The following is a 20,759-nucleotide window of genomic DNA, read 5'->3' as shown; positions in this document are numbered from 1 at the left end:
CGGTATTCAAAGTGGAGCAAACAGGCTTCTTTAGAGGTTTTACTCTGATCTAGGTTCTGAAAGTGCTTTGTTTGGTTTTCCTGTGTTTCTGGAGTGTGTACAGGATAGTTCCAAAGCAGTTATTGGCTTTCCTCTACAGTTCTAGCATCTCTACTGGGAGATTGAACAACTCTAGGGAGTATGAACATAAAAACAAAACAGAGAGGTGGGGCTATTTATTAACATAATCTATCTAATACAGAGAGCCAAAATGTGTAATATGTATTTACTTTGTGCATTTCTCAACTAAATCAAAAAGGAGAGTCGAAACAGGGGTACACAGTCTTGGTGCACTTTTCATAAAAACATATTCTACTGAAACAAAATCAACTGAAGCCTGCCAGCTGAAGAATAATGGCATTTTATGTTCCCAGTCTGTAGATTCTCCTGGCATCTGCAGGAGTTGCATGCACAGCCAGTTGTAATTGTCTCTGCAGGTAAAAACTCTCAAAATACACGTCTGTGTACAAGCATGGCTTCAGGTGGGTCATTATCATTGCAGCCTAGCAGTTGTGAAATGAGACCTTAAATTGGGTCTGTATCATTTCACTAAATCTGAAATGTAATTCTGACTTCATCACCTACACATTAATGTGTTAGTTATTTGACAGTATGCTGTATATGTACTTTCAGTACTTTTACCACTTTCACTTGTGCATTTTTATGAAATTATGCTAAGACTATAGAGTAGTTGTGCTATCTTTACCTGTTTTTCAGCTGTGTACTGAGTTTGTGTGTATGTTAAGTAAAGTAAGAATGCTTGTTCTGTGCATATTATGCATATGTTCTTATTTTCTTTAGAGAGGGGGAAAAAAGGCCTCTGTTTTAAAGCTTAAAACACCCTATTAAAAAGACAAAACCAATCCCAAAACCCCTGAATCAACTTGATCTGAATTCCTCAAACTTTAATAACCATGTTCTGTTATTGTCAGGTAGAAGTGAACATAAGCTGAGCTGAGAAGTTTGCCTAGCACGTGAGGGGAGATGGTTGTGCTGCAGAGACAGCATGTCCTGTGAGCAGATGATGTCACTGTGCTGCGTTACAGGGCTGTGGCCACCATGGTTTGCACAAGGGAGGTTCTTTTCCAGGGGCTTCTGTGTGGCTCAGGAGTTTTTGGCTTGGAGTAAATTCCAGTTTGCATATTGATAAAAGTGTGATGCATTGAAGGGCTGGGGATAAGTTGTCATTTTGGAACTTACCTTTCTTTGTTTCGTGTTTTGAGATATTCAATGTGCTGGCTTTTTTGAAGAATCCACAGATGCCCCTTTTTCCTTCTTCAAAATCATTTTCTTTAATGGTGGCTTCGAGCGCCAATCTCTCCTGCTCCAGTTTCTCTAATTCCTCTGTATAATAGAAAAAGTAAGAGAACTGGTAACACATTGCTGTCTTTTAAGTTAAATCCCTTACTGAGCTAATGGTGATGATGTAATTGGTGTTGTGGTACTTTGTAGACAATGTAAAGCTCCTGGTATGAAAATTTCTTTTTAAATGATTTTTTTTTTTGTGAACCAGTAGGGAGAAGGAAGCTGAGTTCACCTCTGGAAGCCCTAGCTTGGGGTGCCTGTGCCTACAACACTGTGGTGTGCCAGGTGCTCTCAGGTTGTCTCTTCTAAATCAAATTCATTGTTAGGACATTTTACAGTTGCATGAGATATTATTTACTGGATTATGTTTGTGGATGCTTAGTTGGTTTCTTTAACCAAGAATTTGAAAAGACATTAGGAAAGCTGTTTTCCTACACTCTGAGGTATTTAGTTCTAGCCTGTGGATCTCCTTTCTTAGAACAAAATCCCATGGTTTGTACTTTGAAAATCTCAGAAATACATAAGGATTCTGAATATGCAATCATTCTTGATGCAGAAGTATTTTTCATGTTTTTTTAAAGCATTAGTTGTAAAGATTTATGATTTAGCTAGTTAATTCTGTAAAATTAGTAATACACAAGAACAATTTAATCTTAGCAATATTAGACTTTTGTTGAGAAAAAGGTACCATGTGTTATTGTGCAATATATTATGGTGAGGCAGTAATTAATATGATCCAGACATTTTCCTGCAGAAAAGTTTTTTCATAAGGAGATCTTCTGTTTGAGTAATACATTAACTAAATATGAGGTAAGTTCATTTAAGACATTGTGTTAAAAAAGTAGAATAAACCCTTGCTAGCTAGATACTATTAGCTCTGTTAGCGCTCTCTGTTGCCAACAGAAAGATTATACTTTCTTTTACTTTTTAACCAATGACATATACTTGTGATTATTAGACATGGTGACAGCTACAAGCTTAATGGTTGCTCAAAACTAAAATTTTTATTCTATGGAACAGAATGCTGTACCGAGTATGAGAACACAATGATAATTGTTTTCCACTACAATGACTCTGTATCTGCTTCAAAACATTTCTTTGTATTTGAGGCTCCCCCCTTAATGCTTTCTGACTCCTTGTGTCATAACACTTGGAGAACATTTGCTGATTTGTAAGATCGCAGAGTTGTTTTCCACTGCATTTTTACAGGTGTTCCAATGAGGGTGTATTTTGAGCACTCAGTTTCTGACTCGCATCAAGCAGAGACAGGCAGATACCTCTCAGAAATCACCAGGGGGTGAAGAAAAGGCTGATTACTTTGGAATCTTTTCTGAGTCCCTGTAGTTTTGCTCCGTGGGTCTCCGAGCACACCAAGCTGCCGGTGCTGAGTGAGTGCTCATCTGCCCCCGCTGCTCAAAGAGTCTCCGGCCCCTTCCCGCCCCCCGGGGGCTTCCCTCAGGCCCGCTGCCCGCCTGAGGCCATGGCGGCGGCGGCCGGCGGGCGGCGGCAGAGAGCCGCGGGCCTGGCCCCGCTGCTCCGGGGGAACCGGGCCGGCGGGGAGGGCTGTGCTGAGGGGGATCCGGGGAGTCGGGGGATCCGGGGAGTCGGGGGATCCGGGGAGTCGGGGGATCCGGGGAGTCGGGGGATCCGGGGGCTCGTTCCGCCTTTGCCGCCCGAAGACATCTCTCCCGAAATGGTGGCGGTATGGCGGAAGGGCTGCCCTCTCCCCCTGAGATACACACTGCTAACCTAAGGAAGAATGAGCAAGGAACGGGGAGAGAGAACGGGTGTTTCCTGCGGATTTCAGATTTTTGTGCGGGTGGGAGCTCTGTGGGACTCAGAGTTCCACAGAGATGGGACCAAAAGTGCAGCTTCCCATTTCCTGTCTGTCCCAGAGGCAGCAGAGGCAGATGGAGGAAGGTGTGCCAAGAGCAGGAAGGAAACGTGCAGCAAGGTGGCTGTGGCACAATATGACTTTATTGCTTTAGTCTGTGCCTGTGCTGGAACTGCTTTGGCAGTTCAGTTCTCTGGTGTGAAAAGCCCCTTAAGGTGTCGGGCTTGGACTCCTTCTGTCACTGACAGTGATCAGCAAGGATTTCAGGCAGGATTTAAACTGCACAAACAAGGATGAACTGTGGACGTAGTCAGTGTGGGAACTATTCTAGAACTATTCTAGAAAGCAGATGGTGACATAAGGAGTGTCAAGAGTCCTCCTTGTGCTGTGCATCTAACCAGCAGAGATATTCAACTGTCGAGTCACTACATACCTTGAACCTGAAGGACCTGAGATATATCAAATCCTTGGCTAATTCTGATGATAATTACGCCAAGCTCAAAATCAAAGGCATCACTGGAAAGAAAGAAAAAGAAGAGTAAACATGATTTTCCATTGTGCATGTTGATGAGGAAAGCTATTTTGAAAACATCAGTTAAAGTGTTCACAGAGAGGACAGACAGGTAAAATTGCAGAAGGAATTGTCCCAGATAAATTTGTAGTACTTATCTTCCCTCATTTTAAAAAAAGTTTGATTTGGCATGGGAACAGATCAGCTATTCCTGAAATGGGTCTTTCAGACAGCACTTTTTTAGGAACTAGGTTGCTATAGGGTAATTTTTTTCTCCCTTCTCTGAGGAAATAACAAAGCTGAGGTGGGTTTTGTTGCTCTGTAACTTGCTTCAGCTTTACAAGTGAATTTTGAGCAAGCATCTATGAGAAGCCTGTTCTAAAATGACTGTTCCTAGCTAAATCCCAACCCACAGAGCTGCTGAGCCTTAGGCACACATGAGATTTGAAGCAAAGCTCTTCCTCTGTCTCCTAGGCTTAAAAGAAGAATTCCATGATGCTCTCTTATTCCCTTAGTATGTACATTAGAGTTGTTTTCCTCTGAGCTCCACTAAAAATGGGAAAATGCAGTTCTGCAAAGGCGCTGCTGACAGCAGTGCAGCTTCTTTAGCATTGTCAAGCCACATCAGCTCTGATGGTGCCAGGTGTTTGCTAAGCAGATCCTACTTAGCAAACAAAGGTGGAGAAGCCATGAGCCTTTTTGATGGGCAATAACTTCAGCCACAGGGCGAGGATGTATGAGTCCAGGTTTGTACCTATGTCCTTGCATTGTTTCTACGCATCAGATTCTCTATGGAAATGCTACATTAATCTAGTTTAAGAGGAGTGAAAAAGGAGGTACTGAGCTGACTTACTGTATAATGCCCACATAGTTCTCAACTTGAGTGGCGGGTGCACTTCTCCAGTCCTTCTTAAATCCGATCACCAGGGTGTTGGGTTTCATTCTACCCAAGCCTGAGGCCTGCCAATATTAAAACACTGCTTGAGAGAGGTACACATACATGCCTTTACTGTAAATGAAAAGTAATGTTCTGGAGACACAACTAGATTGCATTTCATAAATGCCCTTCATGCTCATACCCATGCACAAAGCAAAAAGATTAGCTTTAAATCATTCCAACTATAAATTATTTTAGATGACAGAAGTGTAGTTTTGCTAAATTAGCATTCATTTGCATTTCTTCTGACATGCTCTCATTAAAATGGTTCAATAACTTGGAATCAAGAGGGAGTTCAAGAACTGTTTGTATATTCATTCAAATATAATGACATAAAGCTTTTATCAGCTTTGGAATACTCAGTAGATGAAACGGGTCTGTAGTCTCTTAAAACATCTCAGATACACAGAGAAGCCATAAGCTCCTAACAATGTTTTTTGCCTTCAATTTGGAAACTGTTGCTGTTTCATTTGCTGTGTTCTTTTTAAAAGATTGTTCAAAATCAACTGAGCATACTTTGTAGATAAAATGATGGTTTATAAACAGGGAAAAGAAGTGGTTTGTCAAGATATTAGTTTTCCTTTAAAACTGGTTCTGGATGTTAAAATCTGGACTAGCAAGGGAAGTCAGATCTAGATTCAGCTAATCTGTGTTTATAGAAATCTAAATATTCCGTGTATTGGGAACCTTTAGGTGGAGACACACAAAACACCAGCTTGTGAAGTTGTTACACTTGCCAACTTTTTACTACTAGCAAACAGAAAATAGGTAAAAACTCTTGGAACCTTGGTGGGTTTTTTGAGTAGCACTGTTTGTGTTGAAATCAGCAATTGTTGCCGATGTCCTTAGGTTGCGATAATGATGATATGGTCATCCTGTTTGCTGGAAGAGAATTATTTAGGGTCCAGTAATTGACTTTGTCAATAGTGCTTAAGTAGTAAGGAAAGGAAGAGATCATCAGACTGTAGCAGTTCTCAAAAACATCAGAAAGATCTCCTACTGAGACAATGTATAAGATGAAGTGTCTTTGTGAGGCTTTTACAGAACAAAGGGACCTTTATTAATAGCATTTCATCATGCTCAATTGTACTGTCCATTCAGCAAGTGTACAAAGAGCCCTGGTAGGACACCAGTGGGTGACTTACCCAGAGTATTTTAGTTGGCTCCCTACTATCTCAGTTGGTACTGGTGTCTTTTCAGCAGTGTACTTTGTGCAAAGGATATGAATTTTCTCTACATTTTGCCTCAGTACCTATATGTTTAAATATTCATATATGTGAGAGAGGAAAGGAGATGGAAAAATGAAAACAGTCTCTCTGTGCCTTCATTATGGCCATTTTAAATGGACTGTTGGAAATTATCTCCTGCATTCTTAGAGTAATAGAAAAATATTGCAGACTTTTATTTAAATGACCTTCTTGCTATTTGCAGAAAATGTATATTACACATTTTCAGTTTTAGTTTATTGCCAAAACATTCTCAGATATTTAATATGCTGTATAATACCAAACAATAGAATTGATTTGAAGTGTATCAAGTGTCAGCTGCACAGACGTTCTTATGTTGCTCTGTAGATGCTTCTCTTTTTTCATAATAGTGTCTTGTTCATTTAGGAGAGAATCAGTCTGCCTTGTCTCATAGATTAGATCTTTATGAAATAATCTGTAATATAATTTACATGGACTCCTAGAATGCCCCTTCTGTCTATAACATTGCCCATATATATGTAGAGCTTCTTCACAAACTAATAGTGATGTCTCACATAAAGGGATGCTTTGATGTACACTCTCCTGTGTGTTCTGTAAACAAAAAGCTTACTTGAAGTAGACTTTTGACTCCATCTCTGAAGCTGTCAGCTGCCACTGCTGCATAAAAGGCTTTTCTTTTGTTCTTTGTGAGCCAGGCCTGCTTTTTTTCCATGCCACTGTTCATCTCCTTAACACACAGCTTGCGTGGTCCCTGCATGATACAGTAAAATCTTATTATGAAGGTTTTGTATTGTACATCACACAGTGATTTTCAAGGAGTTACCTAGTCTGCTGTGGGAGCAAATGGAGAGAGTCAGAAAAATACTTTCCAAAAAGGGTCCACAGAGATTCAGACCTTTGAAAATATCTGTGCTGCAAACATTATTCACATTCTGTTTGAGAGGGCTAAGGCTGTTAATACTACTTAAATGCAGTGATTCTGACAGAAGGAAGGAGTACTGTGGATTGTAACATCTTAAAAAAACATCTAAGGCATGATAAAGCATTTCAGAGTGAATAAAGTCCCTCCCTGGCTTGACTGTGTAAAAGAGTCTCAGCAGATCTTAGTATACATGGTTAAGTTCCTGTCTACTGACATAAGAGAAAAGAGTTGATGCTCTGTAATTAAAGATGCAAATGCCTTTGTTGCCCGCTTTCTTTCAGTGGTCATCTGGTAATTTCATGGGAAAAAATCCATGTGCATATCCAAGTCACAGAACATTGATATAACTTAAGAAGGATTTGATGCTGGATGTGTGAAGAGCTGGGAATAATAACTTGAACAATAAGCTTGAAGTTTCATTGTGAGTAAGGAGGGCAAACAAACAAGCTTTGCCCTTCTTCCCTGTCTCTCAAAGGAAAGCACCTGAACGTGGTTTTGCAACTGGCTTGCACAATATGTTTCTGCTGGCCAAGGGGCCAGACCCACCCCTCTCCCAGGTGCCAGCCTGTCTGTGTCCTCTCCTGCTCCTCCTTTGCACCTCTGGAATGTTTGTGCAATTGTACGAGGAGTCCAGTGAATTTGCAGACTGAGGACTAACCTTGAAAAAGTATTTTACATGAAGGCAAGGAGTAAAAGCAGAAATAGTCCCTTTTACTAGAAGCTCAGACTGTTCAAGCCAACATGCACCCATAACCTAAGAGACAAGTAAACTTAAATCATCTTTATGTTCTGTTGAGATCTTTATGTTGTCCATTTTGAGCTATGTATCACCATGTTCCTGGAAAGCTGCTTGCTGCCTTTTGGAAGAAAATAATGGAAGATGTTTTCTCTGGCATGGTGTTTCAAAACTTTATGCATTGCTAACAGCATGTCAGCTTTTGAGGCAGAATGTTCTGGGTGTTACATTTATGGCTGAATAGTCTTGCTGTATTTGTTGCGATATTTATTGCAGGCTGCTCTTCAATGGGATTGTGAATTTTATCATCTGCTTTTTACCACATTTTGCAGTTCTTAAAGGTTAATTTTATCATACTTTTATACCAAGGAAATTAAATTTCGTTTAAGTTGCTGAAGAAATAATTAAAAAGCCCCTTTAAACAATTCAAAGTTTATATTAACAGAAGAGTGTTTGGGTTTTGTTTTTTTTTTTATAGACAGGAATGAAATCTCAGTTCTTCATAGAAAGTATTAATATTAGAGAAACATGCCTAAGAATTCAGAAAACTTGCTGAAACTTAACTTTAGGAAGCTGCATAGTTTCACGATCTTGTTGTGATTGGTTCTATGCTTACTGAATGCAGTGGGAAATCTAACAATAGTTATGGTAGGGAAGAATTAGGACCATTCATTTTTTATAGATTCATTTGATTTGGGAAGAATCACGTGTGGATCTTCTGTACACTGTTTCTGCAATGTGGCAGTGTCAAATGGATTATTCCTTTATTGCTGTAGAGGAATACATTATCTTGGCTGGACTGACTATTTTCTGGATTCTGCAGCTCCATTTAGTGCCACGAGCTGTTTTGGGTTTTTTTCCCTCTCAAAATTAAAAGGGGACTGTAATACTTAAAATACATTTTCTCCCTACACTACAAACTTATCTATTTTTCTTCTGTCCTAATGAGAGACTAGATTTTCATCCTCTAAGATACATCATTTGCTGTGTATTTTTATTTAGAAATTCGCTTTACTCCTCTCTTTAGATATCAGAAGAGTATGTTTATCCTCAAAATTAGCCTTGTAATGGTTTTGGAGGAACCACTGCAAAGTGAGCTGAATTACGTGCCAAACCCCAACTCTACAAATCAGTGACAAAGCTGAAAATAGAATCTGGGTAATTTGACTCTATCACAATAACCCTTCAAATTTTGTGTTTTGCGTGATTTGGGGGATTTCTGTTTTCTAAGCCTAAAGTCTTTCCTTGTAATATTTTTTTTTTCCTCCAAACCAGTTTTTGGCTCACCTACTATGAATTTTGATATGCATCTCAGTGAGGCATTTATCAGCAGGCTTTATATCAGTTGATAGCTTTCGTGTCAAGAATTATGACGAAATTAATTCTCAGTGCAAATCTTTTTGGTGGTGTGCGCAGCTGCCAGTCAGCACCAGTGGGAACACCGTGGGCTGGGTGAGAGCAGGATGTGCAACAGAGACCTGCAGCCCCCAGTGGTGCTGGGTGTGCAGACTGGGGTGAGTTCCCTTACCGTGTACACTTCACAGCAGATACACAGCCCGTTGTTCTTCGTGAAGGCATGGGTGATGTCCAGCAGAGCAGGCCTGACCATAGGAGCTCCTGTTAATGCTAGGCACTGGGGTCTGATGGGGAAAAAAGAGGTTGTATATAATTGGCTGATGTACAGATTCAGGACAAGCCATTCTAGTGTTCACTAGAAATCTTACCTGAAGTTTTTAACGTGGTCTTCCACTGTCGTTAATGCCAAAGCGCTGTCTAAGGCATTAACAAAGTACAGAGCCTGCGTAGAGGAGCCCCAGTTTACCTCTGCACATAATAAAGATAAATAATGCATATTAAACCACAGGCTTCTCCCTACATTCTGTTGCAAAAATGAGCAATGGTGTCCTCTATGAAGAGCAGAGTATATTCTCTTGTACTTCATAGATACAGATCTGTTGTTCTTTGTGCTTCATAATAGAAGGAATTGGTTTTGCTTGTGTGATGCAGAAAACCCCATGCAAGTAAATAGTTTCATTCTTTATTTAAATGTTGTAGGGAATGTTCTTCCCCTGTTTAAAAATTATTTTCTTGTTTGTTACATTAACTTTGTGTCCTTCTCCCATTTAGAAAATGGACAGCCCTGAGTCATGTATGTGGCGTGGAATTTCAGGAGGTGCAAATGAAATCGGTAGGAAGAAACACTGCTAGTGCCTGTTTGCTCTGTTCTATTGTATAGGCCAAAAATTGGTCTCCAAACCCCATTTTAGCATATACATCTATTCTCATTATTGTGCAGCTGTTTGATCAGTGCAGACATATAAGAAATGTCTTTCTACACTTTGAGATTTACATGAATGCAGATCAAGTCCTGTTATGCCAAGATACAAAGCCAATATTAAGTGCAACTAAGTGGAGGTCTGTGTTAAGTCACCTTTTCTCAGGAATATTAGTTTTTTCCGAACCCTCCAGTTGCTGGTAAATTACTGCTGAACAAAAGTTGCTCTCTTAGCAGGAGACAGAGGGCTTTTGTACAGCAGCTTCATTAAATTTAGCTAAGCTTTAAGGTTCTACTTTGCATCAGGGACAATGGCAATGTTCAAGGAAAGGGTAGAAATCATGAAATGTTTTTCTGGAGATGGGTTTGGTTTCCTGCAGCTGATGATACATTTACAGGGACAGAAGCACAGACCATCCCAGTGGGTGTGAGAGAGCACAGATAGGGAGGGCAGACAACAGCAAGAGAAACAATAACACAGTCTCAGACCAGGTGTTGCTGTCCCAAGATAACTCCAATAAAAGTACATCTGTTGCTGGGAACTGTGCCTTTTTTATTTGTTGGTTTTGTTTTATGGTTTCTGCTGCAGAAGTAACTCAGGTGGTTAGCACCTAAATCTGGACCTGGGTTAGTTTTGTCCTGGATGTGAATAGCCAGACTGTCTGGCTTGTACAGCACACAGGTTTTTGAGGACAGCTCCTGTGATTTGCTGAGCTACTAAGTGTTTTTTTCCAGCAGTAAAGTGGGCCCATCTGTCTTGATTTACGGGGGAATTATAAGGAGGTGCTGGAGGATGATCAGTTCATAAGTAATTCAGCTTGCATTTTTGCTGTATAATAGACAGCAGGTTTACATTTTGAGTGAGGACCCTGCATGAGTCAGCTTAAGAGCACTGCAAAATTCAGGTAAGGTTTTGTGTGTGGGTGGAAAAAAATTATGAGTGCTACTCAAGTAAAAGCCCAAATGTCATAAAGATGTGGTGGGAGTAAACCAGTCTGCTGGAATGTTTACAGAAAACCCTGAACCACACTTGAGCTGCTTGTTAAACAGGCAGCCACCAGACTATCACCTTAATCTGTATTAGATAAAGTGGAGTTTAACGGGATGCTTCAGACTTCCCTCTAAATAAAGATAGCACGGAAGAATAATTTCTAGTTCTGTTAGCAAAATTAATTCCTTTAAAATCCAGTCTAGCAGCACAACATGTACATGTAATAATAGTGGGCTTTGGCCTTACCTGGCTTCTTATATGTTACATAAATATATAGGAAGAGCTCAATGGCATAAGTGATGAGAGCTGCCCACCAGTTGATGACAAACATCACCCCACAGCACAGCAGGGCTCCAAAAAGTGACACCCACATGTTATAATATCTGAATGCAGGTCTCCAACCTGTTGAAAGAGATTTGAGGAAATTGGAAGAGCATAAAATATATTGATAAAATGGTGATCCATTATTTTTTTTTATAAAATCCCATGTGCAGTTTGTTTCAGGCTCTGTGAGAAGGGGTGGGAGAGATATCTGTAAATTCTTAGGCACTGTATGTACAACTACTTTGAGGTATTGTAGCTGATGTACGTTTAAATGTATCTATTTATATTTTTATAAATATATTTATACTTAAACATATTTCAATTTTTAAATTTATAGAATACTGGTCTTACAGGTATTCTACTATTGTCTTTCCTACTGCTTTGTTCAGCCTGGCTTTAAATAGCTATTCTGTTTATATGTATTTTTGCAAAATTAATATTTCAGAACATTAGAAGGAGATTACCTGTAACTAAAGATAACTGATGATTGAGTACTTTTGATGCATATACACAGAACTTATTATTGGTAGCTGAACGCTTACTGAGAGGAGTGTTTATCCCAATACTACAAGTGCACCTGTCTTAAACTTGGAAATTGCCTGGCCTTGTGGCAGAAAAATAAAATAATCTGTGATTGACTTTAAAAATATATTATTCCTGCTGCTTTTCAGCTGCAGTACTGATTCCACCCCCTGCTACCAATTAAAATGATGAGGCAAGCACTGAGCCTTCATGGTTTGCAGGTCTCTGCCAGGTGTTCTATAGAGGAGACTTTGGAGAGGAGAAAAACACAGAAGATACAAGAGGCTGAGCAACCCTATCTTGGATCATCTTTATAATGAGGGAATGGGAAGGACCTGCTGGGAAGAAATTTTCTGTCCTGCAGCCTTGCAATTATTATAATTTATCATTGTGAATTGGCAGAAATTAACTGGAGGAAATGAGAACAGAAAAATGGCTGCAGTTCTGTCTGAAACGTTAAGAAGTGGCAGAGTAGTCAGCTGTAGGCAGATGGAATCTGTAGAGGTAATTGTCACTCAGTGCCAAGGCTGCACGGAGCAGATCTGCATTTGTTCAGCTGTGCAGGTAATTAGCAGAAGTGCTCATCTTTTCTGCCCTCTAAACAAATGTCACTGTGCAGATCTATAGGAAGGAAGTTGATGCAGGCATTTATGTTGCTACTGCAGTTTCTAGAAATTGAAAGTGAATTCCTTGCTCCTTTAATTGAATAATTAATTCATAAAGCAGGAAATCATCTTTCCTGTGTGCCAAACTAGTGTTCAGCTGATTGACTTTATTCCTGAAGGTGTCACCCCTTCATTCATGAGATGGTGAGAATCATTCTGCTGTGGCAATGCATGACTCTGACAGCCAGAATGTTCCTTTGCTGCAAATGTAGAGGGAGGATCTCAAGTTACCTCTGAACAGGACCTCATTGTGCTTTACAGTTCTGCTTTACAATTCTGCTTCTAGGCACTGCAGAGCTGTGCTGGTGCTGTTTGATGGACCTGCTCTTGCTCTGCGTGTTCCCCTCCAGGCAGCATCACTCGTAGCACTGTTACTGTGCCTGGGAATCTCCCTGTACATTTCGCTGTACGTTTGGAGAAGGGAGTGATGACTCCCCACTGTACCTTGCTTGCTTCATTGGCCAGAGTTGGCATAAGCTTTTACCCACGTGTTTTTTAATAGTGAGGGGAAAAAATATCACCCTGAGGAGCATTTTTTTTTCTCCAGTGGGATGCACCAAAGCTTTTCTCATCCTGTACAACTTGTTGGCATTATAAGGACTTAGAGCCATTATTTTTATCTTTTGGAGATAAATAGAATGCCATCATATTCAGTAAGACATCAGATCACATAACTTAGATACTTCACACATACTGCAATTTTCTCTGACATATAGTATGAACCTTCCAGATATCAGACTATAAAGCCCATATTTAAATCATTGCTGAATGCAGACTCACCTGGAGATTTTGCATATGAGGCATGAAAGCAGGAGAAATTAATCAAAGCATATGAAGCCAGGAAGAAATTGGAGATGATGGGAGCAATGGTATTCAGTTCAGCTGCAAGATACATACACAAGTCAGACAGAGGCACCAGTTTCCTGGACTGTTGGCTAGCTGTTTCATTAATGCATTAAATCTGAACATTGTCTGCATTTATCATCTAGGGAGAGCTTGGGTATTTTCCCATCTTACTAATTTAAGGCCACCTTAATCTACCTTCATTCATATTAATTATGTCTGTTAATCCTGATTTTAATAGCATTATGTGCTATGCAATGTTATACTTGATACTGTGATTCAACATGCTGTCTCTTAATGATGTAGATCTGATGTAAAGCTCAGAATTTTAAATACATAACTGACAGGATGGATGCATTTAAAAAATTTGTAGTTCTCACTTAGTGGGAATCTGAATTCTCTACTACACATCCTGTTTACTTAGTGTAAGACAGTTTGAATTTCAAATCTGGGAAAACTTGATAATAATCCCTGCAACCCTGAATGTGGTAGCTGGGATTTTCTTTCTCCAGTGCTGGTAAACTGGGATTTGCTTTGGAGCTGAATAGGCTTCCTAGTTATCTCAGTATTATCTCAGAGCTATGTGCAGTATAAACTGGAAAACCATTTTCAAAGATTGTGACTTTGCCTTATCTGACAGAGTTCTAAGCACTGCCCTCTTACAGCAGAGTGAACAGGAATTGCAGCTACTCTGCATCTTGGAAAGTGAGGTGGTGGTATGTCGCTGGAAACCCCGATAGTTTCTTTTTGCCTTCATTAAGAGCAGTGGAATTGCTACTAGGTCTTGGAGTGTGCTTATGTCAGAGCTTACCTGACTGGGAATTTTCCCAACCACGGCTACTAATTGTATTATAGTATCAGTTTGTATATTTTCAGAAGATGACACTATAGCAGTTGTGTAATGTTATACAAACCAATCAAAATGAATGCCATGGCGATCGCAAAAGTGAGGACATATCCCCTGATAGGCTCGTTGTTTTTTCCATATCCTTTGGCAAAGAATTCTAGCCCTTTGTAGACGTTGTCCTTGCAAAGAGCCTGGTAAGAAAATCAGCACAGAACTCTATTAAACAGCACTTTCTTGCACCAGAAGTCACTGTCTGTGAGTGGCAGCATGGTAGGCTTTTGCTAAACAAAAGTCAAATCTCAGTGTATCTAGTTCACCAATGGTCGTGGCATGTGAACATTTAAATAAGGTAAGACAACATGCTACTATGTTATTGTATCATGGGAAATAGAATCACAGGCATTTAATGCTTATTCAGTGTTTTAAAAGAAAAAGGAAATTAAATAGCTAAATAGAGTCTAAATTGGGAGAAGCTGAAGCATAAGTCAGTGGCTTGATGTAATTTGTATAGCTTATCTCTCCCATGCCCTCTGCTCCCAGTCTGTCCATGTTGCTGCTGCCCAGACAGCTTCTGGACAGCCTGTTAAGAGCACACCTGACAGCACCTGAATCTCATGGACCTGAGGGCTCCTGTGCCTACAGGTAGCTTTTTGTAAGACAGAAGTGGTCCTGAAGTACCCTTGAAGCTATTTATGACAGGCACATGAGTATCCCCTGCTCCTGCAGCAGAGCTGAGCTCTGACCAAAGGAACATTATCACCCTTGTATGATGATAAGACCTGTCTTTTTCTGCTGAAAAACATTCTACATATTGTTTTCCCTGCCTCTTCCTGCCAAAATATTGGTCTTGCTAAATATACATTATATTTGCCACACTGTTCAACTTTGTCTCTGAAGTAAGACCAAGTATAAGGAAATGGTTACTTTAATTTTACCTGGAAAACTTTGGGTGCGCTGACAAGAGATGCTAGAGCTGATGACAGAGTAGCTGAGAAGATGCCAGCTGTGATGAGAGGACCAAAGCCAGACACCATGCTCATCACCTTTAGGAAAAAAATGAAGGTAAAAAGAATAGGCTTGCATTTGGACGTGCTTTTTAATGACAAATGCATTCAAATGCTCTATGTGTTTCTGCTTTTCATGGTTTTAAATTTCATCTGCTATAAACTGTACTATTATTTCTGGTTTAGTTAAAAGCAATGGAGGCAAAGACAAATTTTTATTCAAATATGCAGCTGTCTGCTGGGGCAGATGAGTACTCTGAGATTTCCTCACTGCCTTTCCTAACTGATTGCTGTAACAGCCTCTACTTGATGAGTAAATAGTCAGCTTGTAGCAGACAAGAAAATGGAAATAGCAGGAAAAAGCACCAATGTATGAAATGTGGTTGGAGCTACTTTATTTTGTTTGGGTTTTTTTTTTTTTCCTTGACTATTTAATATGGCTAAAAAGAGAGAAAATGCCTGATGTGCTGATGTAACTGCAGTGCTGCAAACAGTAATGATGCTCACTGTCAGGCCAGGAGTGCTGGGCTGGCCTCAGGGACTACTGAAGGGAAAAGGCTGTGGAGAAGCACCAGAGAAGGGAACTAAAAGATGGATGGATGTGATTGGTGGTGTGTGGGCAGTGATTCAGGAGAGAAACTGGTGAATCCTGAAGATTTGTCAGATGCAGTCATACCATTTTATGGCTCTAGTCTGACAGGGGTAAATGCAAGAAGTGAAAGTTTGGCTGTTGTGAGGTCACCGATTTTAAGGGGTGCCCTTAGTGTGGGCAGCTGAACTGAGGTGGGAGTAAGGATGGTAAATGATCAAGGAAGGAAGGGAAAGTAGTCCATGAAAGGGAGAGCATATCTCTTTCAAGGTGGTTACCCAGCCCTGTCATTTAGCAGAGCCAGCTGGGAAAAAAGCAAGACTTTAAAAGCTACAAATGACTTGTTGAAAAGCATGTGCAGGTGGGTGGTGAATTCTTCTCACTGGCCATGAAGCACAGGGGCTGAACAGAGATCTGGGACCTGTGGTTGTCAGGCTAAGAACTGCTTTACTTTGATGCTTAGCCTAAGCTTTATTTTGAAGAATAAAAATGGCAGACAGTATCTGGCCTAGGAGAAAGAATCCATTACTTCCCACTTGACTTTTTGCTCTACTATTTTTGGATACTTTTTTAAAAGAAGTCAGAACTCTGGTTTTTGTACTGTGACACAACCCTTTAACTGTGACCACAGCACCCCTGCGGTAAAATCACATCCATGTGTCAAGAGCAGTGAGGTGAGTTCCTCATCTAACAGGAGTTCCTGAGGTCTCTCTTAAGTCTGTGGTTTCAGTTTGAAGATATTACAACATATACTGCTGCATGGTACTAGCTAAAAGAGGAGATAAGGCCTTACCAGAGTGTTAGGAAGGCTAGTGATGGGCAGCATGAAGGTAAATGTGGAATGCAGGGAATTTTTGTCTCTCATCATTCCCACAGTTTACTTTTTTAGATAAAAGTGGTTGTCCTGTTGTAGTTGTCTGCAAATAATGGTTTTGCACTTTTGTACTTAAGTATTCATGTATTGCTTATCATGCTATATATGCTTATATGCTAATACATATTATCTCACTAAAACCTGAAAATTATTCATCAGCCCATAATCACATGGCTGACTTGCACATCTGGAAAAATCATAGCCTAGGCCACAGGCAGATGATCCATTGCAACTCATTCCAGGTACAATTGTATCATTGACGTTCCCGGTAGCATCTCTTACAACACAGGAGGCTGTGGAAAGAAATGATATATTGTCATTTTGCTTCCTTGTGACATTGAAAGAATATTCTTGCCACTCTTTGACTTCTAAATTGCATACTTTTTGTACAACTGCTGCCTTAGACTCATCCCAAAGAGCAACATTTCATGTTGGGCAGGGATTTACTTTCATGTACTATGACTGAGTTTCTCATGGTGTCCGTAAGCAAATATTTGCTTATGTTACTTTTTAAATCATCAGCTACTTAACTAATAAGGATTAGCATATTTCTAAGATTAGAGACCCAGACAGAAATCAAAAATAAATTGACTAACTCAGAAGTCTTTTGTCTTTCTGTTACCACTTTAAAAATGCCAGTATTCAGAGCAAACAATTTATAATGTAAAGAGAATTTATAAAAGAAAGTGAAGAATGACTACTTCAATTTCAATTGCAGGGCAAAATTTGATCCAAATAATACAATGTCCTGAGCTGCGGCTTGAGTCAAGTATTCTGCCTTATGCATGAAGTTCAAAAACCACAGAAGTTAAGAAGACTTGCGAGTCATTTCCCAGAAAAGGGAGATCTCTGCAGGGCTTTCTTGTGGTATTGGGGTATTTGCTTACAAGTCTGTTGCTTACAGCTCTTTCTTACAATACTATTAAATACAAATGGATTTTTTTTCTTTTTTGACCAGAGAGTTATTGTATGCTTGTAATGAGAATTTAACTACATAATCCTCCAACACAGTTCATGGCTTCAGTTCAGGCCTCTTTCACTCATGCCCATTTTATTACCTCACAGCCCACTACTGTAGAACATGTAGTTGTATAGTTCCTTTGAGAAAGGCAACTGATTTCTGTCTTTGACTTATAATGTACAAAATTTGTGTGTTACCCTGTTCCTGTGATTCTCATGAGTGTTCAGTAAGAAGACAAGCAGAAGAATGTGAAATTTCAGTGTGAACCAGGAACAAAAGATCAGCAGATTGATCAGAGGTTCCTTTGATCTTTATTATGCTCATGGATACTATATGCTGGTGGTCTTTGTCACTGAATCTTATGCAAAAATGACCATACAAATTGCCTGAAGGTCCAGCTGCCAAATGGGGACTTTTGTTTCTACTGATTGCTACTTTTTTTAAACCACTGTTTTGACATGCAGTAAAATCAAAACTACTGTCTCTCTACGTAATAAATCCATGGCATGAAAAAGCAGTGAGGCTAATAATTCATTTGCATGCCAAGCTTTCAAACTTAACTCTACAAGTGAAGCAGAGGTTCTGTACTTACCTGCACATATTGCAACAGCAATGTAAGCAATTGTGGTGATCAGAATGGCCAGCATTGTTCCCTGGGGTATGGCACTTTGTGGGTCCTTAAACAAAGCAATGACACAAGAAACGCTGTGAGTTTGTGTGCTGCAGCCTGATTGCATTTGCATGCTGGCAGTTCTGCCACTGTGCTATGAAGACACCCCAGAAAGCAGATTTTTATCACTGTGACCTGAGCCAACATTTCTGGTCCCAGCATGCAGGCACAGCACAGCTCCTGTGGTGCAGCACTCCTACCCTGCACACAGGAAGGATGTTCTGCAGGAGCAGAGCTCACATTTATACCAACAGAATTGTCCTGAGGTCTGTGTTTCTTGAGCTCCAAATTCTCTTTACATTGCAATTGGCTTTATTTTAATGTTTAATGATGTAGTGGGTAAATAGTTACTGAGCTATCAGACCCTTTCAGATGACAAGATGGGACCATTTTTGGTTAATTGGCGAGACAGATGTAGTCACCCTGTACAGAATCCAGCACTTCTGTGCTTAGTTGGGTCTTCAAAACAGCTACTTTCTTTCACTGTATTGACTGAATTTAGGTAATTTAATGAGGCTGTGTTATAATGCTTACAGACTGGCTTGTAACAGTATCAGCTTTGATAATGCAATTGTAAGTAAGAGTCCAAAGATCTGTACTTTACATTTTAAAGGGATTTTTAATGCTAAATAATCTTACAATTTAGTCTGTTTTTGTTTATGCGAGGAAGAATTTATTATGAATTTTCTTCTTTAGTTGATTTAGCATGGTTCTTTTTAAATCAAAGGTTTGGTGAATGCATTTGAAGTCGCAGACTCTTGTTGCAGGGTAAAAAATCAAAATACAAATTTGGAGTTTATTGTGAAGCATACATGAGTAGCATAACTGGATTAGTAATTAATATAATTTTTTAACGAGGTAAGGATTTATGGAGCTGGAAAATAATTGTGGAGTTACTTCTGCTGCATAAGAGCCTTTGCACTCAGACCATGGTGACTCTATGCAGTTCTGATGTGCATGGTTTAGGTAATTGTTTTTGTGGAATCTTGTGGTTATCTTAAACTCTGTAACATTACAGAGGTTAAAGTTTCTTACAACTTAATGACTTTTGTGTTTTATGTTTTTAAACCATGTTTTATGTTTTTAAACCCATATATACTATGCTGTTAGCACTTTAGGGGCTCAACCCCACGGAAGTCAGTAGGAAGCCATTAGGAAGCTGTCCCTATACGTAGGCTCTGGAGTAGGACACAACTTGAGTGTGTAGTGGCTGCAGGAGCACGGACAAAGGTGTTTACAACAAATTCTAAAGAAAGTTTGATTGGTAAATTTTACACTTGTTAAACACTCCTTAGCTTGTATTTGAGATTCTGGAGAGGCTGGTTAATTTAATTAGACTTGTCTAATGCATCTAAGCATGCTCAGTGGGGAATCTGCTGCCTGGAGGACTTGATTACAGAAGTCCACTTATTGTGAGACTGAAACAACTGCAGAGATCCGACGGGGAACTGCTTCCCTAGGTCTGCTCAGACTGTTTCAAACAGCTGATGAAAGAAGTGCTGCTGCTTTGGGAGTCTGCCATGCAGACAGAGCACCATATATGGCAAAAGAATTATTTTTGTTTGATGAAAGGATGGAGGTTGTGTGAGGCTGGTGCAGTCTCACTGGGCAGAAGTACAATGGTTTTTGTTTTTTTAATTAAAAATGGAATGTCACTGACGCTATCAGTGGCTCGGTTGCTACGTATTTTCTCTCTGCTTGGCTTGAAAAGCAGTCCTCTGAAAACAAAGGAACTGAAGCATGCAGCTCAGGATGAGGAAGGGAAAGAGAATTGGCTCTCAGGGGTGGTAGGATCTGGTGAACTTGTGACTGCTGTACCAATACAGAAATAGAAGACCTTTTGTTGAATCCTTTAAGGTCTGCAAGGCAATAGATTTATAGGATAAGGCCAAATAACTTAATTTGACATGGCAGAGTTACCAAGCTGTGAGCCATGTCTTGTTGGTGACTTTTAAAAATTTATTTTTATTGGGGTTTTTTTGAGTGTTTTTGTCATGAAAACTAGAAAGCATTCAAAACTGAATCCCTGCCTTTAATTTATCCATATGTTTAGATACTGGAAATTCCATCTCAATAACTGCTACACTGCAAGAGGAGAATGGAGAACTGACATCTCCACTGATTCTTGTGAGTACAAACATGAGCTTCCCAGGTATGGTTTTTGGGAAAAACATGTTTTGAAATTATATAGCTACCCAAATCTAGCTACAGTAATTTCTGTGAATACGCATAATGCATTATGAGAGGATTTGTGAATTGATGTTTTAAAATATTAAAGCAAGTACTTAAAAGAGAGAGCTTTGCTTCCCAAATTAAGACATGATTTAGAACTGAATAGACTGTTGATTCATGATTGGTTTTCTTGTTATTTTTCCACCCTATGGCTAATATTATGAAGTTCATGAAGTACATACTTTCAGATCTCCTGAGATATTGGCTCCTGCAAGAATGCCAGTAGCAGCTGGGAAAAAAATGGCAAACACTGAAAAAAATCCTTCTCCACTTCTGAAATCTGGTCCAAAGTTTTCTGCAAATATTGATGCTGAAAATAGAGTGAGAATGAAATATAAAAACAGGATTTGATTCCAAAATTACTTAATGAAGGAGGTGAGTAAGCCAGTCTTTCACATCTGGACAACTGGGTTTGAATCTGTCTCATCACAAGCAAAGTGAATTTGATTTCCTTAGCCTGCTCCCCAGAA

General features: G+C 39.7%; 1 protein-coding gene across 4 annotated transcripts in view; it reads right to left on the bottom strand.

Moving 5' to 3' along the window:
- SLC12A1 (solute carrier family 12 member 1) overlaps positions 1 to 20,759 on the bottom strand; it is a 45,467-nt gene that overhangs the window by 9,821 nt on the left and 14,887 nt on the right. For all 4 annotated transcript variants that reach the window (XM_072934182.1, XM_041718311.2, XM_072934183.1 and 1 more), the window contains 13 exons: positions 20,472 to 20,599; positions 17,980 to 18,064; positions 16,568 to 16,719; positions 14,895 to 15,002; positions 14,027 to 14,150; positions 13,050 to 13,151; positions 11,005 to 11,160; positions 9,217 to 9,316; positions 9,021 to 9,132; positions 6,445 to 6,585; positions 4,543 to 4,649; positions 3,612 to 3,694; positions 1,240 to 1,383 (listed from right to left, as the gene is read on the bottom strand). In XM_072934182.1, coding sequence (XP_072790283.1) covers positions 1,240 to 1,383; positions 3,612 to 3,694; positions 4,543 to 4,649; positions 6,445 to 6,585; positions 9,021 to 9,132; positions 9,217 to 9,316; positions 11,005 to 11,160; positions 13,050 to 13,151; positions 14,027 to 14,150; positions 14,895 to 15,002; positions 16,568 to 16,719; positions 17,980 to 18,064; positions 20,472 to 20,599 — 1,542 coding nt within the window. The remainder of the gene's footprint in view (positions 1 to 1,239; positions 1,384 to 3,611; positions 3,695 to 4,542; positions 4,650 to 6,444; positions 6,586 to 9,020; positions 9,133 to 9,216; positions 9,317 to 11,004; positions 11,161 to 13,049; positions 13,152 to 14,026; positions 14,151 to 14,894; positions 15,003 to 16,567; positions 16,720 to 17,979; positions 18,065 to 20,471; positions 20,600 to 20,759) is intronic.

The sequence above is a fragment of the Taeniopygia guttata genome, chromosome 10 (genome assembly GCF_048771995.1).
Source record: "Taeniopygia guttata chromosome 10, bTaeGut7.mat, whole genome shotgun sequence".
NCBI lineage: Eukaryota > Metazoa > Chordata > Aves > Passeriformes > Estrildidae > Taeniopygia > Taeniopygia guttata.
The sequence above is the reverse complement of the archived record's forward strand: the minus strand, read 5'-3'. Positions and strand labels throughout refer to the sequence as shown.